This window comes from Thunnus albacares, chromosome 13 (genome assembly GCF_914725855.1).
Source record: "Thunnus albacares chromosome 13, fThuAlb1.1, whole genome shotgun sequence".
In the NCBI taxonomy this organism is placed as follows: Eukaryota; Metazoa; Chordata; class Actinopteri; order Scombriformes; family Scombridae; genus Thunnus; species Thunnus albacares.
The window spans coordinates 17,769,267-17,785,661 of record NC_058118.1 but is presented as its reverse complement, the minus strand read 5'-3'; the positions used below and the strand labels follow the sequence as shown (position 1 = coordinate 17,785,661).

The following is a 16,395-nucleotide window of genomic DNA, read 5'->3' as shown; positions in this document are numbered from 1 at the left end:
TCCTGCATGAAAAATCCTACTTAAGCTAGTTTAGTCCAGTGCTTCCCAACCTAGGGGTCGAGCCCCTCCAAAGGGTCATCAGATAAATCTCAGGGGTCGTGAGATGATTAATGGGAGAGGAAAGAAGAAAAACAAAGTTCTGATACACAAACCTGTTTTCAGTTTTTGGACTTTTTCTCTAATCTTTGATTTTTGGTGAAATATTGGATCATTTAAACATTTATTGAAATGAAACTGTGTGAGAAGTTTAGAGGGAAAAATCACTATTTGGTGGCGCTGTTAACAACTCATAGACATCTGAAATGTGACCCCGACCACACACTGCTTTTTGTAAGACGTCAAAAGCCAAAAAAGGTTGGAAACCACTGGTTTCATCTTTAACAATGTATTGTATTTTAAAAGCTTGTTATATTATCCACTGTGTCAAACCTTCATCTGAAAAGTAACTAAAGCTGTAGCGGGGTAGAAAGTACAATATTTCCGTCTGAAATGTAGTAGAGTGGAAGTATAAGCAAGTATAGGAAACATATAGCATCAAATGGAAATACTCAAGTTAAGTACAAGTTACTCAAAATTGTACTTAAGTACAGTACTTTAGTAAATGTACTTAGTTACTTTCCACCATTGATCTTGGCCTTACTGTTATGGAATTAAGTTACTTTATCCTGTCATGCTTCAATTTTATTCATAACTCTGTTTACAGTTTGTTTTCTTTTGTTTGTTTTGTGTCTGTGCATGTCCATGTTTAATGTTGGTTTGAATCTGTGTGCTTTTGTTTGGGGTTTTTTTGGTCAATATGTGGAAGAGTGTGTTATGTGTAAGTTGTTTTATGCCGGAATAAAACCAAACCAGTTGGTACTTATCAATTGTTGATAATAATTTTAGGGAAAGTAAACAAGCAGAAAATGGAGTCTAAAGGTTCATTCTTGGAAATAGAAAACAACGTTAACCACTCATAAACTTCTGCTGATGAACACTGTGAAACACAGTTGAAAGCTTAAAGGCACCCTGTGGAGTTTTTGTTGTACACAAATATTCTGATTACACTCAGTGGTACAAAAATACATGGTGTCTATGTCCTTGAGGCCTAATAAACATGTTGAATGCATTTTCTTCTCATAAAACATTTGCAAAATCGACTTTAAAAAACATTTTGACCCACTCAGAAAAACACTGATCCATTGCACTGCTGGTGGTCAAAAAATCCACAGGACACCTTTTAAGATTATTTTATCAAAGCAGGAAATTGTACACATTAAGAATGAATTATTAAAGGCTGCAGATAGGGTGGGTAAAGATAATTTGGATTCACACTGAGATTCCTTCAGGCTTCAGCAGCCTAATGATGTAAGACTTAAAAGAGCATATTAGGATATATGCAAATATTTAAAAATAGGTGGGCAAAAATGGGGCTGCATACATTGAAAGGGCAAAAACAGCTCAATTTAAAGAGTTTTTATTTACTTCTGGTACACTCGTAAGATGTCTGACAGAGGAGTCACTAACTGCACTGACTTCAGGACTACACAGGGAAAAATCTATCAAATCCGAGATGTTTTTTTGCCCTCAACATAATTTCACATTTTAAAAACATTCACATGTAGACCTACTGCAGGTCTCCTTCTCACAAACTGTCATCAACAGTTTCTACAAACAGTAGAAACATCATTCAACATTTTGATAGTTTTGAGTGTTTACTACCATAAGATTACAACTGTTTCTTCAAAAGTCCCATATAAACTAAGTATGTTTTTTTTTTTATTATTATTGATCCAAGACATTTAAACAACAAATATAAATCAAAGAGAACTTTACCCAAAGGATAAAAATGCATATCCATTTATGTCCATATCTCTGGATGATTATGCAGAAACTCAAACTTCAAATCAAGAATACTGCTTGAGGACAACGTGTGCAGCTTGATACTATCAACACAGACATTTTGACCAGTAATTCATTTCTACCTCAGTCATAAAAAAATAAAAAAAAACCCTTGTGGTCTTAGACCGGCCTGCTCAGCCGAAAACAGAACAGGCAAGGGTCCCAGTTAACTAAGGAGATGCTTGAGCCACAAAATATCTCCACTGAAGTGGGAACAGAATAGAGGAGCTTGGTTGCCAAACTAGGTGCAAAACAGATAAACATTGTTTCAGTAGAAAGTAGGTGACATCCTCCTGCACAAGAATCTTTCCCTTGACCTTACTGACAAATGAAAAGCTGGAAAACAGTCACCAAGTTCATGTTGCGTTCAAATTCAGCCCCGAATTGTGAAGCAAAAGACCGAATTTCATTTTAAAATGCCACATATACTTTTTTGATAAAGTACACTGTTCCCAAAATGATTACATTATATTAGTGTTATTTCCCATTAATATAAGTACAATGTTTTAGTTTGCACCCTTTTGGGCTCTCCACCTTTTGAATGCACCAAAAACAAACAGTTACACTTCAGGCCGTCACCTAATGGCCCAATTATACTGGAAATAATATTCAACATCAATCAAAGGGTTTAGTATCATATAAAAACAAAAAAAAAGATTTTACTACACATTAGCAAATCAAAATATGTACAAATCTACATAAGTAATTGAATTTCTGAATAGGCACTTAAATTCAAAACAGATCAGCCAGCCCTCAGTCATCTTTGATGATACAACATCACAAAGACACGGCAGTTACGTTTGTTTTGTTTGGTTTTTTTTTTTTTAGAAAGGAGATTAAACCAGATGACGACAGAGAACCCACAAACAGACATTAGCCCTAATAACCACATCAGTAGATTTGAAAGATTTCAATCTGACATCAGCCACACACACTTGTAAAATACACACACAGGGAAGCTCTAGTTTCCAAGTATAAAGTAAAAGCATCTGCTACATTTCGGGAGGGAGATATTTTAACATGCGTAAACGGTAAAGAACAACAAACTCCTGGAATGAATATCTACCACCCTCGTGACTCCCCCGCTGTATGTACCTTGTCCGGGAAGAGTTACAGTGCTTTTTAGGAAAAGCTGCCGAATAACAACAGCCTTTCACCGCCGAGCTGTCCTATTTTTGAACAGGGCAAGATAATCATTAATGTCACGCTAAAAAAAAACAATAAATAAATAAATAAATCAGTACATAAATAAACCACTCTTTGTTCAATAAATAAATCGAGATGAAAAAGACTGACCCAGAAGAGAAGAGGCAGGCAGTGCTAAAATTTAAGGTAGTATAGACGCTCCTAGACAGAGATGTGGAAGCGGTTTGAGATTTTGGTTGTTTTGTTTTAGGCCTAATAGTATAACCAATCTACAATCCTGCAAATTCAAAGCTCCCAACACGTCAGTCTGTGGATACATTAGTAAGGTTAGTAATGTAACTGTAGTGTAAATGCTCCTGAACAGCACCGAATGTTACTATGTGGTGCCAGAGCAAAGTTTCAGGGTGACTGTCAGAACTGTCAGAAATGTTTGACAGTTCATCTTACAAATACTTGAGGTAAGCTAAACAAATACAGGACCTGTTGTCACGAGCAGTGTCACCACAGAGAAAAGGGTAAACCGTATATGAAACGTTTAGATCGCCCCCCACAACCAGAAGGAGTGTTTTTTAGAGAGCATAGACAACAGCACTGGCATTATCACCACAGTAGTACAAACTTTGGAGCAAATATGACAGCCCCATTTTCTTATTTTTTTTGCCTCCTTTAAATGGTGGCTAAATGTGCATCTTTTGCGATTTTTAAGTAACCTATAAACTTGAGGTACTCTTGATTTACAGTACCTTATCTTACATGTAGTGCAGTCACATTCAAGATTACAGTAATCCACCTCAAAGGTGAGTTAAATCAAGCACGCCTTAAGTTCGTCACAAAGCTGAGACTATTTTAAACTCGCGTGTTGGACAGGGAGGTGGTCTTGTCAACATGAGACTTGAATATTATACTGTAAAAGTAGTTTGTCATTTAAAAAAAGAAATAAATAAATAAAAAAACAAATCAACTAAGTATTCTATTAGATTTAGTTTTCTTGTGAAATCTAGTTAGATGATTTGTGATTTTCTTGAAGCTGAAACCAACAAACTGCACCCTGACAGCCTTCTTCTTACAGTCTGTGCCTGTGAGGGTCAGAGTGTGGTGGGGAGGGTGGGGGAGGCAGGGTGACAGTGGTTGGAGGGTCCACTGGGTCATCCATGGGCAGGACCAGACGGGTGCCCCTGATCGCCACTTCATTTTCCGCCAGGGCGAGCTCGTGATCCAGGCCTTCATCAGACGGACCCCCGCCAGTGCTGGCGGTGGAGGAGCGCTTTCGGTTGATGGTGCGCGATCCGGACGCGTCCGTGCTGACGGTGACATCGGCGTACATGGAGCTCACACTCGCATCGTTCAGGATGAAGTCAGACTCATCATCGTGGAGCTGACCTTCGTTCTGGTGTGTGGAGGGGAATCATATCAATAACACTGATGACACATCATATGGGTAATTATCCATATATTTCTGATGGTCAGTAAGTTATTGATCAGGCATTTAATGAAGTGACACTTGTTGTTTTAAATGATGCAGTATGTCCAAACCTCATATGCCTGAGGGCTGGTGAGGCATCGAGCCAGAGGTCCACAACAAGTGGGCAGAGTAGCAGTGAGAGGAGGTCCGCTGTGGGTCAGGAGCGGTTTCAGATAGCTGGGAAAAAAGTGTTAAGGACCACTAACAGTTTGATTTAGGTAAAGTTAATCAGTCAACAAACTAATGCAAGTGTGCCGACTCTGAACCAGTAAGGCTTTATCTATCGCAGTTGAAATGATGTGTTTGTTGCTGAAAAATACCATCAGTAGCTTATTATGAGACTTGAACACATTTAAAGGCTTAGTAACAAGCAAGTCAAAGCAGGTGTTGTGTGTACTTCTTTAAGTTTGTAAAGAGTGCCCTCTGGTGGTCAAAGCTGAACTTCTACAGCATACACCCCTCTGAAGTTATTATTTCAAAAATGTGAAACAAGGCTCAAAGGATACTTGTGATCAAAGTTATACCAGATCCTGAAGGGCCAGGCGCTCTCGTGTTTGGTGTTCCTCCTCTGTGATCCATCCAACATCGCTGAACTCTGTTTAGCAGAAAATTGCTGTTTCATTATTTTACAACTTGATAAGGCACTCACACACGAAAATTTCAAAAACAAGAGATATCAAGCTGTAGTAATTACTTACAGAGTTTTCTTGATCAGAGTCAACACCCACCCTGAAGGAGAAAGGGTGGTACAGTGACTTTGACAGAAAAACATTCAATAGAGGGGAGTACACACACACACAGAGATTGAGAAATAAATGCATGCAAACACATGCACGGTCTTACGGTATGCTCATGAAGGACAACATGGGTGTGGTGCCACCTCCACAGATCCAGACAGTGAAGAAAACAATTAGAAGGGTGGTTGAAAACATCATCTGACGGGCATAAGTCGCCGTGTCTCGGATAGAAAGAGCAAAAGTCATCGCCCCGCGCAAACCTGGAGGACACAGAAGACAAGACAGTGTAAGAATGAGAGTGTCTGTGTCTGTTTTACCAACAGAGACCTGGAGTGAGGCAGTGTGCATTTTTTAGGATGGCAATGTTGGTCCACCACTTTGGTCCAGACTGAAATATCTCAAGTATTGTTAGGGTTGCTGCGAAATTTGGTACACACATTCATGGCCTCCAGAGGATAAATTGTAATAACTTTGCTCATATGACCGCTGGCACCATCACCTGGTCAATATTTAATTTTGTGTACTTAATTATTTGGAAGCACCTGGCTCTAAGATGGCACCAACCATAAGCAGTAATTCTGGACTACAAACCGGCTCCAGTGCAAACTGATGTGTTATGTCACACCTCACTAAGTCTATCTTTATATACAGTCTGTGGTTTAGTGCTAATTAGCAAATGCTTGAATGCTAACACTCTAAACAAACAGTGTGAGCATGGTAAACATTATAACTGCTAAACATTAATATGAAAATGCTAGCATTATCAGTGAGCATGTCAGCATGCTGATAGTGATGTGGGTGTTTTTTCCCCTCAGAACTGGTGGTATTCTAGAGAGCAGGTTTAACAAACGGTGAGTCTGAACCTGAACTCTAAGCGCATGTATGGTGAATGAAAAAAGCTATTATCAATGGAGCACTGATACTATGATTCACCATGGCAACAGATAAATAAAAGGCAGAGCCTCCATTTTAATCCAGTGGATATATAGAGATATTAATGCATGTGCATGCTGACGGTGCCCATTTATCTTTTTTAAAAAAAGAGCTTGAGTCAGAGCAGGAAATGTCAGCAAGTTAACACAAAGTAATATCCGTTATTTCATCATTTACTAGACTTCCGTTTCCTTAATGATGATTAAGTGGAATCTGACTGTGTATCAGGCTGCAGCTACATTACATATCCCTAACCCTAATCTGACGGACAAAAAACACTAGACAGCAACTGAAGATGAAAAATATAGTTAAAGATTTGAAACGTATATAGATCAAAGAACAGAGACATGACTAAGCTCACAGTCTGATCCAGTAATAATGTGTTCGGTGATTTGTATTTGAACAGGTGTTGAGTTTAAAATACAGTAGTGTTTTATAAAATTTTAGATGTCTATTTGTATCTTGGCTCAACAACACTCAGTGACTTTATTTCAGCTAAATCAACAAATGTGGTAAACTTAAACACTGTCACTCAAATCCTGTTAAAACACATTAAGACTATGCATCCTATTTGAAAAACTCACTTTCAAACTACATTCTGCAGCTGCACCACAAACCTGCTCACTCAGAAATATTAAGATATAATCTCCAATATTACAGGAACGATGTCCCATCAGTGCGACCAATCACATCATGACTGATAGAGATAATTACTCATTGATCCAATGTGTCTAAGGTTTCATACCAATATTTGAAATTTAAACTGAGATTACACATTATGTGCAATAAACATTTCAGTGCAGAAGCTGCTCTGACAAACTGACAGCTATCTTGTGCACAGAGTCAGTGTTATAACAGAAGGACATGCAGAGGTATTAGTCTGAGCTGAGGCTGAATTCACGCTGTGTAATATTTGAATGTGAAGAGAAAAAAATGCTGTCAAAGAAATGACTGATAACACATAAAAACAGTATCTTTAAATGTTCCTTTAGTAACAAAACTAATATCCAACCAAGATTTAGATTCTGACAGACAGTAAACCTTCACTAATGAATGTGCTGAAACAGCATGTCTGGCTCTGTACGAGGGAGGAGTCAGAGAGAAACTCAGGGTTTGTTTAAGAGAAATGTGCCAGTTAGCAGGTATGCTTCATAGAGTCAGTTACCATGGTAACCGACTGTACTCAGGGTGTACTCAGGGTTAGTTTTCACTAAACCTAATTTCTGGTATACCACCCCGATCGTATAGGCATCTATCACCATAGCATTTTAACAACACGAATCAGTTATATTAAAACATCAAACGTTTGTTAAATATATTGAACAATGTTATGAGAGGAAAGGGTTCACATATTCTGCATACTAAAAAGGAAACCATTATGTGCAGAGACATGTAGGGGGTTTCTATTAGCATGTTTCAATTGTAAATGTCAGCTGACGTAAGGTTATTATTCATCATACTGTTTCTGAGTACGTGTATAAATGGTCTGAAAGGAGACTGTCTTAGCACACAATTATCTAGACTCATGTTTTTAAACTACAAGGTTGCTCCATTACACTGATTGTTTATTTTAATGGGTGAGAAGCGGTTTACTCAATTTGGGCCCAAGCCTGAGAAACATTAGAGACTCCTGATGTTCGCCATGTATAAAATATGTTATCACAGAGTTGACAACAGGTGCACTCTGTTGTCTCAGCTCTGTACCTGCAAACATCATGACATGCTGAAAGTTGGATCCAATCTTGTTCCTGCGGCCCAGGTTGAGCAGAAAGGACAAAGGGTAGATGTTTGCTGCCCTGCCAAGAAACACTGCCACCTACGTACAGGAAGGTCAAGGACAGAACACTCGAGAAACAATACTAGTGTGGGCAAGGTGAAAGGGAAAATAACTGTGGGTAGACGGCAGTATGGAAATTCTATCTCACGACTGACTAATCTTTCCGTTTGCTCTGTTATTCTCTGGGTGCCTGAATTCACTGCATGAATACACTGTATTATTATCAGCTTTGGCAGCAATAACGGTAGTAATACTGTGGTTATATGGAACAACATTCTTCCGCCAAATGTCTCTGGATTTGTTTGTGTGATGCATTATCACCAAGCAGAGTCAAGGATACAAAGGCTCCAATAATGAACAAAGGGTTGAAGACGTGTGACTGGAAGGAGAAGAGTGTCAGACCCATGTAGGAGAAGATGAAGTTCTCTGCCAGGAAGTTCAGCAGCTCAAATAACTGAAGGGGAGGAGACAAATAAACATACATACTGAATGAAAACTGAAAAATCCACACTGCATTCATTTTGAATAGAAGGTTTGATTAGTTTCATTCAAACATCATTCAGTGTTGTCGTTGGATAACTCAAGCTTGCATTAGTGCAAAATGTTGGCTTTTTTTTACTGAGTGACTCATTTACATTGTTAATTTAGAAATTTAAAATTTCAAAAATATTCTTGCACACCAAAAAATCTAAATGATAGGACTAAAAACTGAAAAGCAACAAGACGTCAGGTAAGATTTATATCTAAATAAAGTTAAGAACTTATCTATCTTGCTTCCTCCAGCCTCGCTGCTGCTTTTGGTATAGCTGACCACACGTTTCTACAAGTTCAGATCCTATCAAATCCATTAGAAACAGTTTTGTGCTTCTTATATCCATAGTCATCTTATACTATCATCTGGTGCCACGGTGTGATGTGGTTGTTGTTATTTAGTCTCTATATGCTTCCATTAGCTGGTAATATTAAAAACATTTATGTTCAAGAGATCACAAATAACAGAGCTTTTTTTTGTTTGTGGGACCCGCTGCCTTCAGGTCAAACAGCTCTCTGCTTCAACGCATACATGACATCGACGTGTGGATTTCTGAGAACTTACAGGGACATCCTCTCTTCTAAGAATTATCTTTTGGGACATTTCCCTGAATTTTTCTTCAAATCTGTGACTATAGAACTTTGTAAACTAGATTTTTTTTTAAATTCTATACAAATTTATTATCATTAATATTATTATTAGTAAGTGTATCACTAGTAGGAGCTGTAGTAATTACAGAACAATGTTTAAAGCTGCTTAGATTAGATACTAGACACAATGGTATCAAGTAGAAAAGGTTATGTGAGTGCATATCACCTGTTTTGTTCTGTCCTGAGAATCAGGTGAGAGATTGTTGAAGGTGTAGTGAGCCTGAGTGATCCCACAGAACAGTACAGCTACCACACCTGAATAAATATAGAGTAATATCACCTCAGTATCACTCAAAACACATTCAATTACACCTTACTGGTAAATCAGCGATTAAAATAATGAATAGGATGGGGAGCAGGTAAGAGAAACAGTTGTAGTCACAGCATGATGTAATACAGTCCTTAAATAGGCCTTTATGATGTACTTCAGTGACCTGTTATGCATACAACTGTGGATATACTCATGTAAAAACTTGAAGAAATAATCACCAAAAAAAAAATTGATTAAAAAATGAATAATGACAAAAAAATGTTTTTCATGATAAAAATCAAGTTTAGAAAAACCTTGAAAACAAAAACTATGGTGACATGTATTACAGTTTTCTTCAAAAATAAAAACTTATTAATGAAAAGTTGTGAATGACGAGGAGTTTTTTTTTTTTGAACAAGCAAATGAAACCAGTTTCCTCAGCTAATTTTGTGGTTCATGAGAATGACACATCAAACCAAACTGACATCAACACCGTTCTGTGACGTTACATAGTTTCATACTGCATTGTTGTTGGTTCAGATATTAGCGTGCGCTTGTGTTAATGATTCATCCTTACTGTATTAATTAATGTGTCACTATTTTTTAAGAATTGCTTCATTAGAAAAAAAACTTAACACACAGCTGAATTTATCTGGATGCTTAATAGAAGGTCACTGTAAAGACTTTCATAAAGTAGGAAAAAAAGCTAAAATACATAAGTAAAATTAGACCAAATCTTATAATAATCTAAAAAAAAGTAAATTAGACAAAAGCTAACAATAATCAAATGACTAAAATATCAGGTCAAACCAAGTCAAAATCAGATGCCAAAATGGACGCCGTTTGAATTGCATGCACCAGTCCCGGGTGCAAGTGTACCTGTGAACCCGCAGGCCTCAGCCAATAGGAAGGTGCTCCAGGACATGAGGAAGAAGAGAGCTGTCTCCAGCAAGGGGAAGTCCCTCAGCTTAGTGAACTTGGTCACGTGATAACAGGAAAGTCAAGGAGCAAAACAAGAGGTGACATAAGTACAAGCAGAAATACAGACACAAATAAGCAGCAGACACTGTGAATGAGGTATGAAAGAAATCACCATGAGACAGCCTGAACAGAGGTGAAAAGGATATGAGAGCAGTCATGACTCCAGTGGCCACTCCAAGAGCAAAGGATCCGCTGAAGACGCCCAGGAAGATGCCAAAGGATTTCAACAAGGCCATGGCCTCAAAGCTGTGGCTGTTGTCTCCAGCAGGCTGATAAGCCACAATGGAGCTGAAGGTCACGTAGACAGAGTACACGCGAACATTTACATGAAAAAAGGAAACAGACGTTTACTAAGAATCCAGGGGAAGTGGTCAAACATCTAACGCATGCTCAAATATAAAGACAAAAACAGAAAAATTTCCAAAATGTAGTCAGGCATCAAAACAAACCTGCAGCAACCCAAATCCAAGAACGGCTGACATCACAAGCCTATTGTTTGTCTGATTTTGTGTAAATTTAGTGGATTTTGGTTATCCCCTTCAAAATAGTTACAAAGCCTTAACACACATGTACTGGAGTTGGGTTTTACAGTTATAAAAAGGGAGGAAGTTAGGGTTTTACATGCTTAATTCTAATTAGCTCTTGGATATCTCAACGTCCTTTAGTTTATATCCAATAAGAGAACTAATAAGTACAGAAAAAGCCAATTCAGGCACTACACCTTCATGAAGAGAGGTGCCCAAATTACCTCAAGACCAACCAAACAAATCACCAGCTCTAATATTCAGCAGTCATAAACCTTTTACACACTTATATTATCAAACCTTATTCGAAAGTAGTATTTTCTGGTCATTTGCAGGGTCTATGCAACATAAAGAACACTAACGAATGATGCCAGGAGCAGGTATGAAGCGGTGGCAGGGGGTGTAGGGGAGGGAAATGATCATCTTAATAGGTGGTGGTTCACGGCTACACTCTAAGTAAAAGATCTGCATCACATCGACTGAACTGAGATGATCAGGTTCTAACGCTATAACTCTGCCACCACAACCATGCTAACAGCCCACCCACCCACCGGGGAGTAAATGTCTGGTTTTCTTCCAGCCATTCCTCCGCCCCCTCGAGCCAGACTGGGCCATCGTCTCCTGGGGAGAGGACAGCTCCAGCCCCCTGCCTGCCCTGCTTCTCCAACCGGAGGAGAACACTGCATACATACGTGCAGGTAGATGACGAATGACACGGATGGGTGGAAGAAGGCAAGCAGTGAAATAACAGGGAGTGATGTTAGTATGATTAGTGTCCATTCATGTGCAATGTACAACACAAATAGCTGAATTTGCCACAATTAGCCTGATTACAGAGCAGTTGAGCAACACAGAACTAGGAATTTACGTGGAACTACTATTGCTTGGGTGAAAAGGAAGTGGAAAATACTGTAACTGTATGTGTGTATATTTCTGTGATGTGTGATGAATACTTACGAAGAGAGGACGATAGCCACAGCATCATTGAGGACACTCTCCCCAAACAGCAAAGCATACAGGTCCACATCTACCTTCAGCTCATTGAAGATAGCCAGCACTGTCACTGAAACACAGAGGAGAAAAAACACTCACACAAATATAAGGAAAGTCCTCAAACAGTGATTGCGATAATGTGCCAAGCTGCCTCCATATTGAACAAATGGATATTGTAAGATAATGTGGCACTACCTACCTGGGTCTGTTGCAGAAACGATGGCCCCGAAGAAGAGGCAGTCAGTGAAGAAAAAATCTCCCCCAAGCTGGCCCACAACTTTCATGAAGGACACAAAGCCATACATGATCAGCCTAGGAAGAAAGAAGGATGTCATTAAAAGACACTGGCATCGCTTTACCAGTCAACAAATGGATCAGATGAAATGAGGCAAAATTTTCCATCTGTTATGTATTTGAGTCTGAATGTGAGGCGTCATGGTAAAAACAAAACCATCTGAGGTTACTTCAGAGATGACCAAATAACTTACCCGATAACAAAGCAGGATATAACTGTTCCCATGAAGGCATAGGCAAGGATGGAGCCAATGTTTCTGAAAAAATGTCTCTGAGACAGACAAGGACATAGATTTGTTAAGACTTGTTCTTGTGTACTTTAGGGCTGCAACTAATGATTATTTTCAATATCGATTAATCTGTTGATTATTTTCTCAATTAATCAATTAGTTGTTTGGTCTAAAAAATATCAGAAAATGGTGACAGACGGTTTCCCAAAGCCCAAGATACAACTTCAAATGTCTTGTTTTGTCCCAGCTAACAGTCCACAATCCAAAGATAAAATTACTCAAAATGAGTCATTATTTGTCAAAATAGTTGGCAATTAATTTTCTGTTCATCAATTAATTAACTAATTGTTGCAGCTCTACTTATTTGTCTATTTTGTACTGGGGCAAAACAAACAAATATCACAATAATCATACAAAGATATGAAAAATCACATGTAAAATAATTAAACTTTTCAAAAATAGAAAAAATAGAGCTTGTTATTTTTTACAGTACTGTATGTTGCTATGCAGCATACTGCAATATACTGTGGAGAATAACAAGCTCTATTTTTAAATAATATTGCCTAATTTATTGAACAAAAAAATGAGTTTGCACAATTAGTGTGTCATAACTGTATCATAACTCCTTTCAATTCTCTTACCCTTTTTAGACTGTAACCAGCATGGAAGATGATGGGAGGCAGCAAAATGTTGAAAAACACTTCTGGGTCAAAGGTCACCTGTAGATAGTTGTAAGTTGTAAGAAGTTATACGAATATTTGCTCGAGAAGGGGTAGTTACCCCTGATACATCTTTTACAACTTTCTTCAAAGTGCATAGTGTCTTTTTGTTTATGCAAACTGATAAACTTACACAATTTACCTGCCAACATTTATACATTGTTATAAACAGAGATCATGTTTAGATATATGTCAGAGTTTGTAGATGTTGTTTATCATACTATGTACAGTAAAACGGACAAAACCCAACTGTTTTTAATCAGGGACTTTAAATGTTACTGCCGAACCCCTATCAATTTATCTATGAGACATTTTCCTGCCATTTGGTGTCTGCCAGCTAGTAATTTCAAATGCTGGGTGAGAAGGGCACACCAAAAACAACCACTACACCCAATCCTCCATCTGCCATCTCCTTGCCTTTCTCAGCATCTCATCGTCCTGCACTTGGTGACCTTTGCCCCCGCTGACTTCACCCTTCAGAGTGTACTCATAGAATCGCCCGCTGACGTTGACCAGCAGAGTAGCAGGACTGGCATTGACAGCACAGCTCAGGATCACGTCACTCGTGCTCTGGGGCACATGGATTCCGAACCGCAGGATCACACCCACCAACAGGCCTTCAGGGAGAGAAGAGAGGAGGAGGAGGAGGGAGTGAAGGAAAAGTTGTAAGAAAGGATTTGGAGTAACTATCTTTTGTCAAGGGATTTAGGGTAATATTCTATTTAAAATACCTGCCTTGAATTATTTGGGTGTGCTACATATTTTAATTAGATCGGGGGGTCTAACAAAAAACAAATATTAATTTGAGCTTTTTTTTCAAAGGGGTGAGCTTCATTATTGTGGTAGAAAAGATACATTGCATACTGAAAATGAGTGATGGTGCAAGTGTCTGACTAGTTAGAGGGGATGGTGAGTTGTTCTTTCCTAGCTACTGTAACAACAATATCCTATATTTTCGAACCATTTCAGCTGTTTCTGTTCAGACCATTAAAGGATAGTGAAGGACAGGTTCACAATTTTTCAATTCTGTCTTAAAACAACACTCAGGTGCCCACATGAACACTGAAAGAGGTTTTCCTCACTGTAATTCATCCTGTTCATACTGGCTATTAAAAGATCCCCTTCAAATGCGCTTTCAATGTAAGTGATATGGGGCAAAATCCACAGTGTGTCCACACAGTCATTTTATGCTAAAATGCATTTAAATGTTTATCAGAAGCTTATATGAGGCTCCAGCAGTCTGAGTCAGTCATATCAGATGGATATCTGCCACATTTACAGTCTTTTTTAGCATCAAATTCCCTCTTTGTGTTTCCTCGGACTATTTCCCCGTTGAGCTGCGGTGGAAGTATAGTTAAAAAAAAAAAAAAAAAAGAGTTTGCTTTGGTAATACTTTGGTACTAAAAAGACTATGACGTTCAGAGATATCTACTTGACTAATGTGGACGGCTGAAGCTTCATTTTAGCATAAAATAAACTTTTAAATACATTTTTGCACAGAAGGAGGCTTATGGATTCTGGCCCCCATCACTTACACTTTAAGTGCATTATAAAAGGATCTGATGGTCAGTATGAACAGGAGGAATGATTATGGCAAGAAAAATCTATTTCAATATTTATTTGAGCACCTGACTATTGTTTAACACTTGTATCTATTGCTAATTTGACAGTTGACAGAACAAATTCTTTCTAACAATACATAGATCTAATAGAATATCAACAAGTATCATACTAACCTATATAAATACTATTAATTTTGAATGCGACATGCTGACACTAACACTATGCTATCAGTGAGTCTCCCCGTGTCCTTTAAAACCAAAGACTAAGCTGTCAGGTTAGCTTACTGGTCCAGTTTGAAGAGCTAAAGGCACCATAGCCAGCTAGCATTAACGCTAAGTTAAGTTAATTGATTGACATTCGCGTTAGCTAACGTTAGAGATCTTACCATAGATCATGGCAAGTCCTGTTTCGTGCAGGAACCTGAACCGCCGGTGTTTGAACAGCCATATAGTTAAAATGGTGAGTGTTAAGAGCATTATGAATATGAGTAGATTGGCACTGTCCTGTCTGTGGCTTTCCTCAGCCATCCTCTCAGTTGCGACGTTGTCCATTGCACTGCTCTCGCCTTGGCTCCCGACGAGCAGGAATGTCAACAGAAAAGGTAGCGACAGGAGCGCTTTCGACGGTTTAACACCAAGAAAGCGTGTAAGTGAGAATCCCATTGTGGCTTTCTGTGTTACATTTGTCGTTTGAGTAGTGTCGGTTGTGTTGGGAAAGTACTGCTTGGACGAGAAATCGGCGAGACGAGAGCAACTGACAGCTCCTTCCGCAGCCGTTATCAAAACGCGTTGTTTTTGTTCCCCCATCCGCATTCTGCGAAGACCCGCCCCTACGCTGCCTTTGATTGGCTCTGACCTTCATATTCTTACTTTAACCCAACCATCTGACTTCTCGTGCCTAAACCTAACCAATCTAGCCAATGAAGGTATCGAGTACTAGCCAATCAGAGGCAGAGTAGGGCGGGTCTTCGCGGAATGCGGGTGGGGTGGGGGGGGGGGAAATATCAAAACACTGGAACTTCCGGTTCTTCAAAATAAAACTGGTTGACCTGGCACCAACAGCGACCCTCATGGTGGGACTGAGGGCTTGTAGGTTTTGTTGTCGTTATACAACATAGACTGGACACTGAAATACACTTAGAAATCTTAAAATAGAACAAACAAATTAATATCAACAGAAGAGGAATAAACAGAAATAGGATATGTAGCATAATAATGACAAGGAATAGGATTACAATAGGACAGCCCCATTCAACAGTTAGCCTTCATTATAATGGAAACAGGTAATTCATTTTAAAATATGCATATGCTTAAATTATTTACAATAGATCTTGGGTAACTTTAATGTACATTATGGATCCTTCTGAATGCAGTGATGAAAGATATTTTTTGCATTGCGTGTATAACAATTTTAAATGAACCATGTCCCAATCATAATTTTATTTAAAAGGACCGCTTTCTTTTCTAAAATCTTTTTCACATGTGCATAGCTTGTTTATCAACATTAATCCTACGAATTGGGGTATTTACAGATCCCAGAGGTATACTTTTTGTCATATCTCACAGGTGCTTTATTCTATCATTCCAATTTTTCATGACTTTGTCTATCAACTTGTTCCTCATGACTTCATATCATTGTTTTCTGTTTCTGTTAGTGTTTTTTAAAAATACCAATGTACTGGGGTCCTGGGGGACCCCAGTCCAAAGCACCCAATTCAGCCTAT

General features: G+C 38.6%; 1 protein-coding gene across 1 annotated transcript; it reads right to left on the bottom strand.

The window, feature by feature from the left end:
- Nucleotides 1-1,440: 1,440 nt before the first annotated feature.
- LOC122994835 (sodium/hydrogen exchanger 6-like) lies at nucleotides 1,441-15,627 on the bottom strand. The gene is made up of 16 exons (XM_044369581.1): nucleotides 15,058-15,627; nucleotides 13,527-13,726; nucleotides 13,032-13,109; nucleotides 12,355-12,431; nucleotides 12,066-12,178; nucleotides 11,831-11,936; nucleotides 10,496-10,637; nucleotides 10,248-10,353; nucleotides 9,285-9,373; nucleotides 8,277-8,390; nucleotides 7,864-7,975; nucleotides 5,333-5,486; nucleotides 5,188-5,218; nucleotides 4,996-5,084; nucleotides 4,561-4,666; nucleotides 1,441-4,414 (listed from the first exon to the last, which is right to left on the bottom strand). The coding sequence occupies exons 1-16, from the start codon at nucleotides 15,482-15,484 to the stop codon at nucleotides 4,091-4,093; spliced, it is 2,268 nt and encodes a 755-aa protein (XP_044225516.1). The 5' UTR covers nucleotides 15,485-15,627; the 3' UTR covers nucleotides 1,441-4,090.
- Between the last annotated feature and the right edge of the window lie 768 nt (nucleotides 15,628-16,395).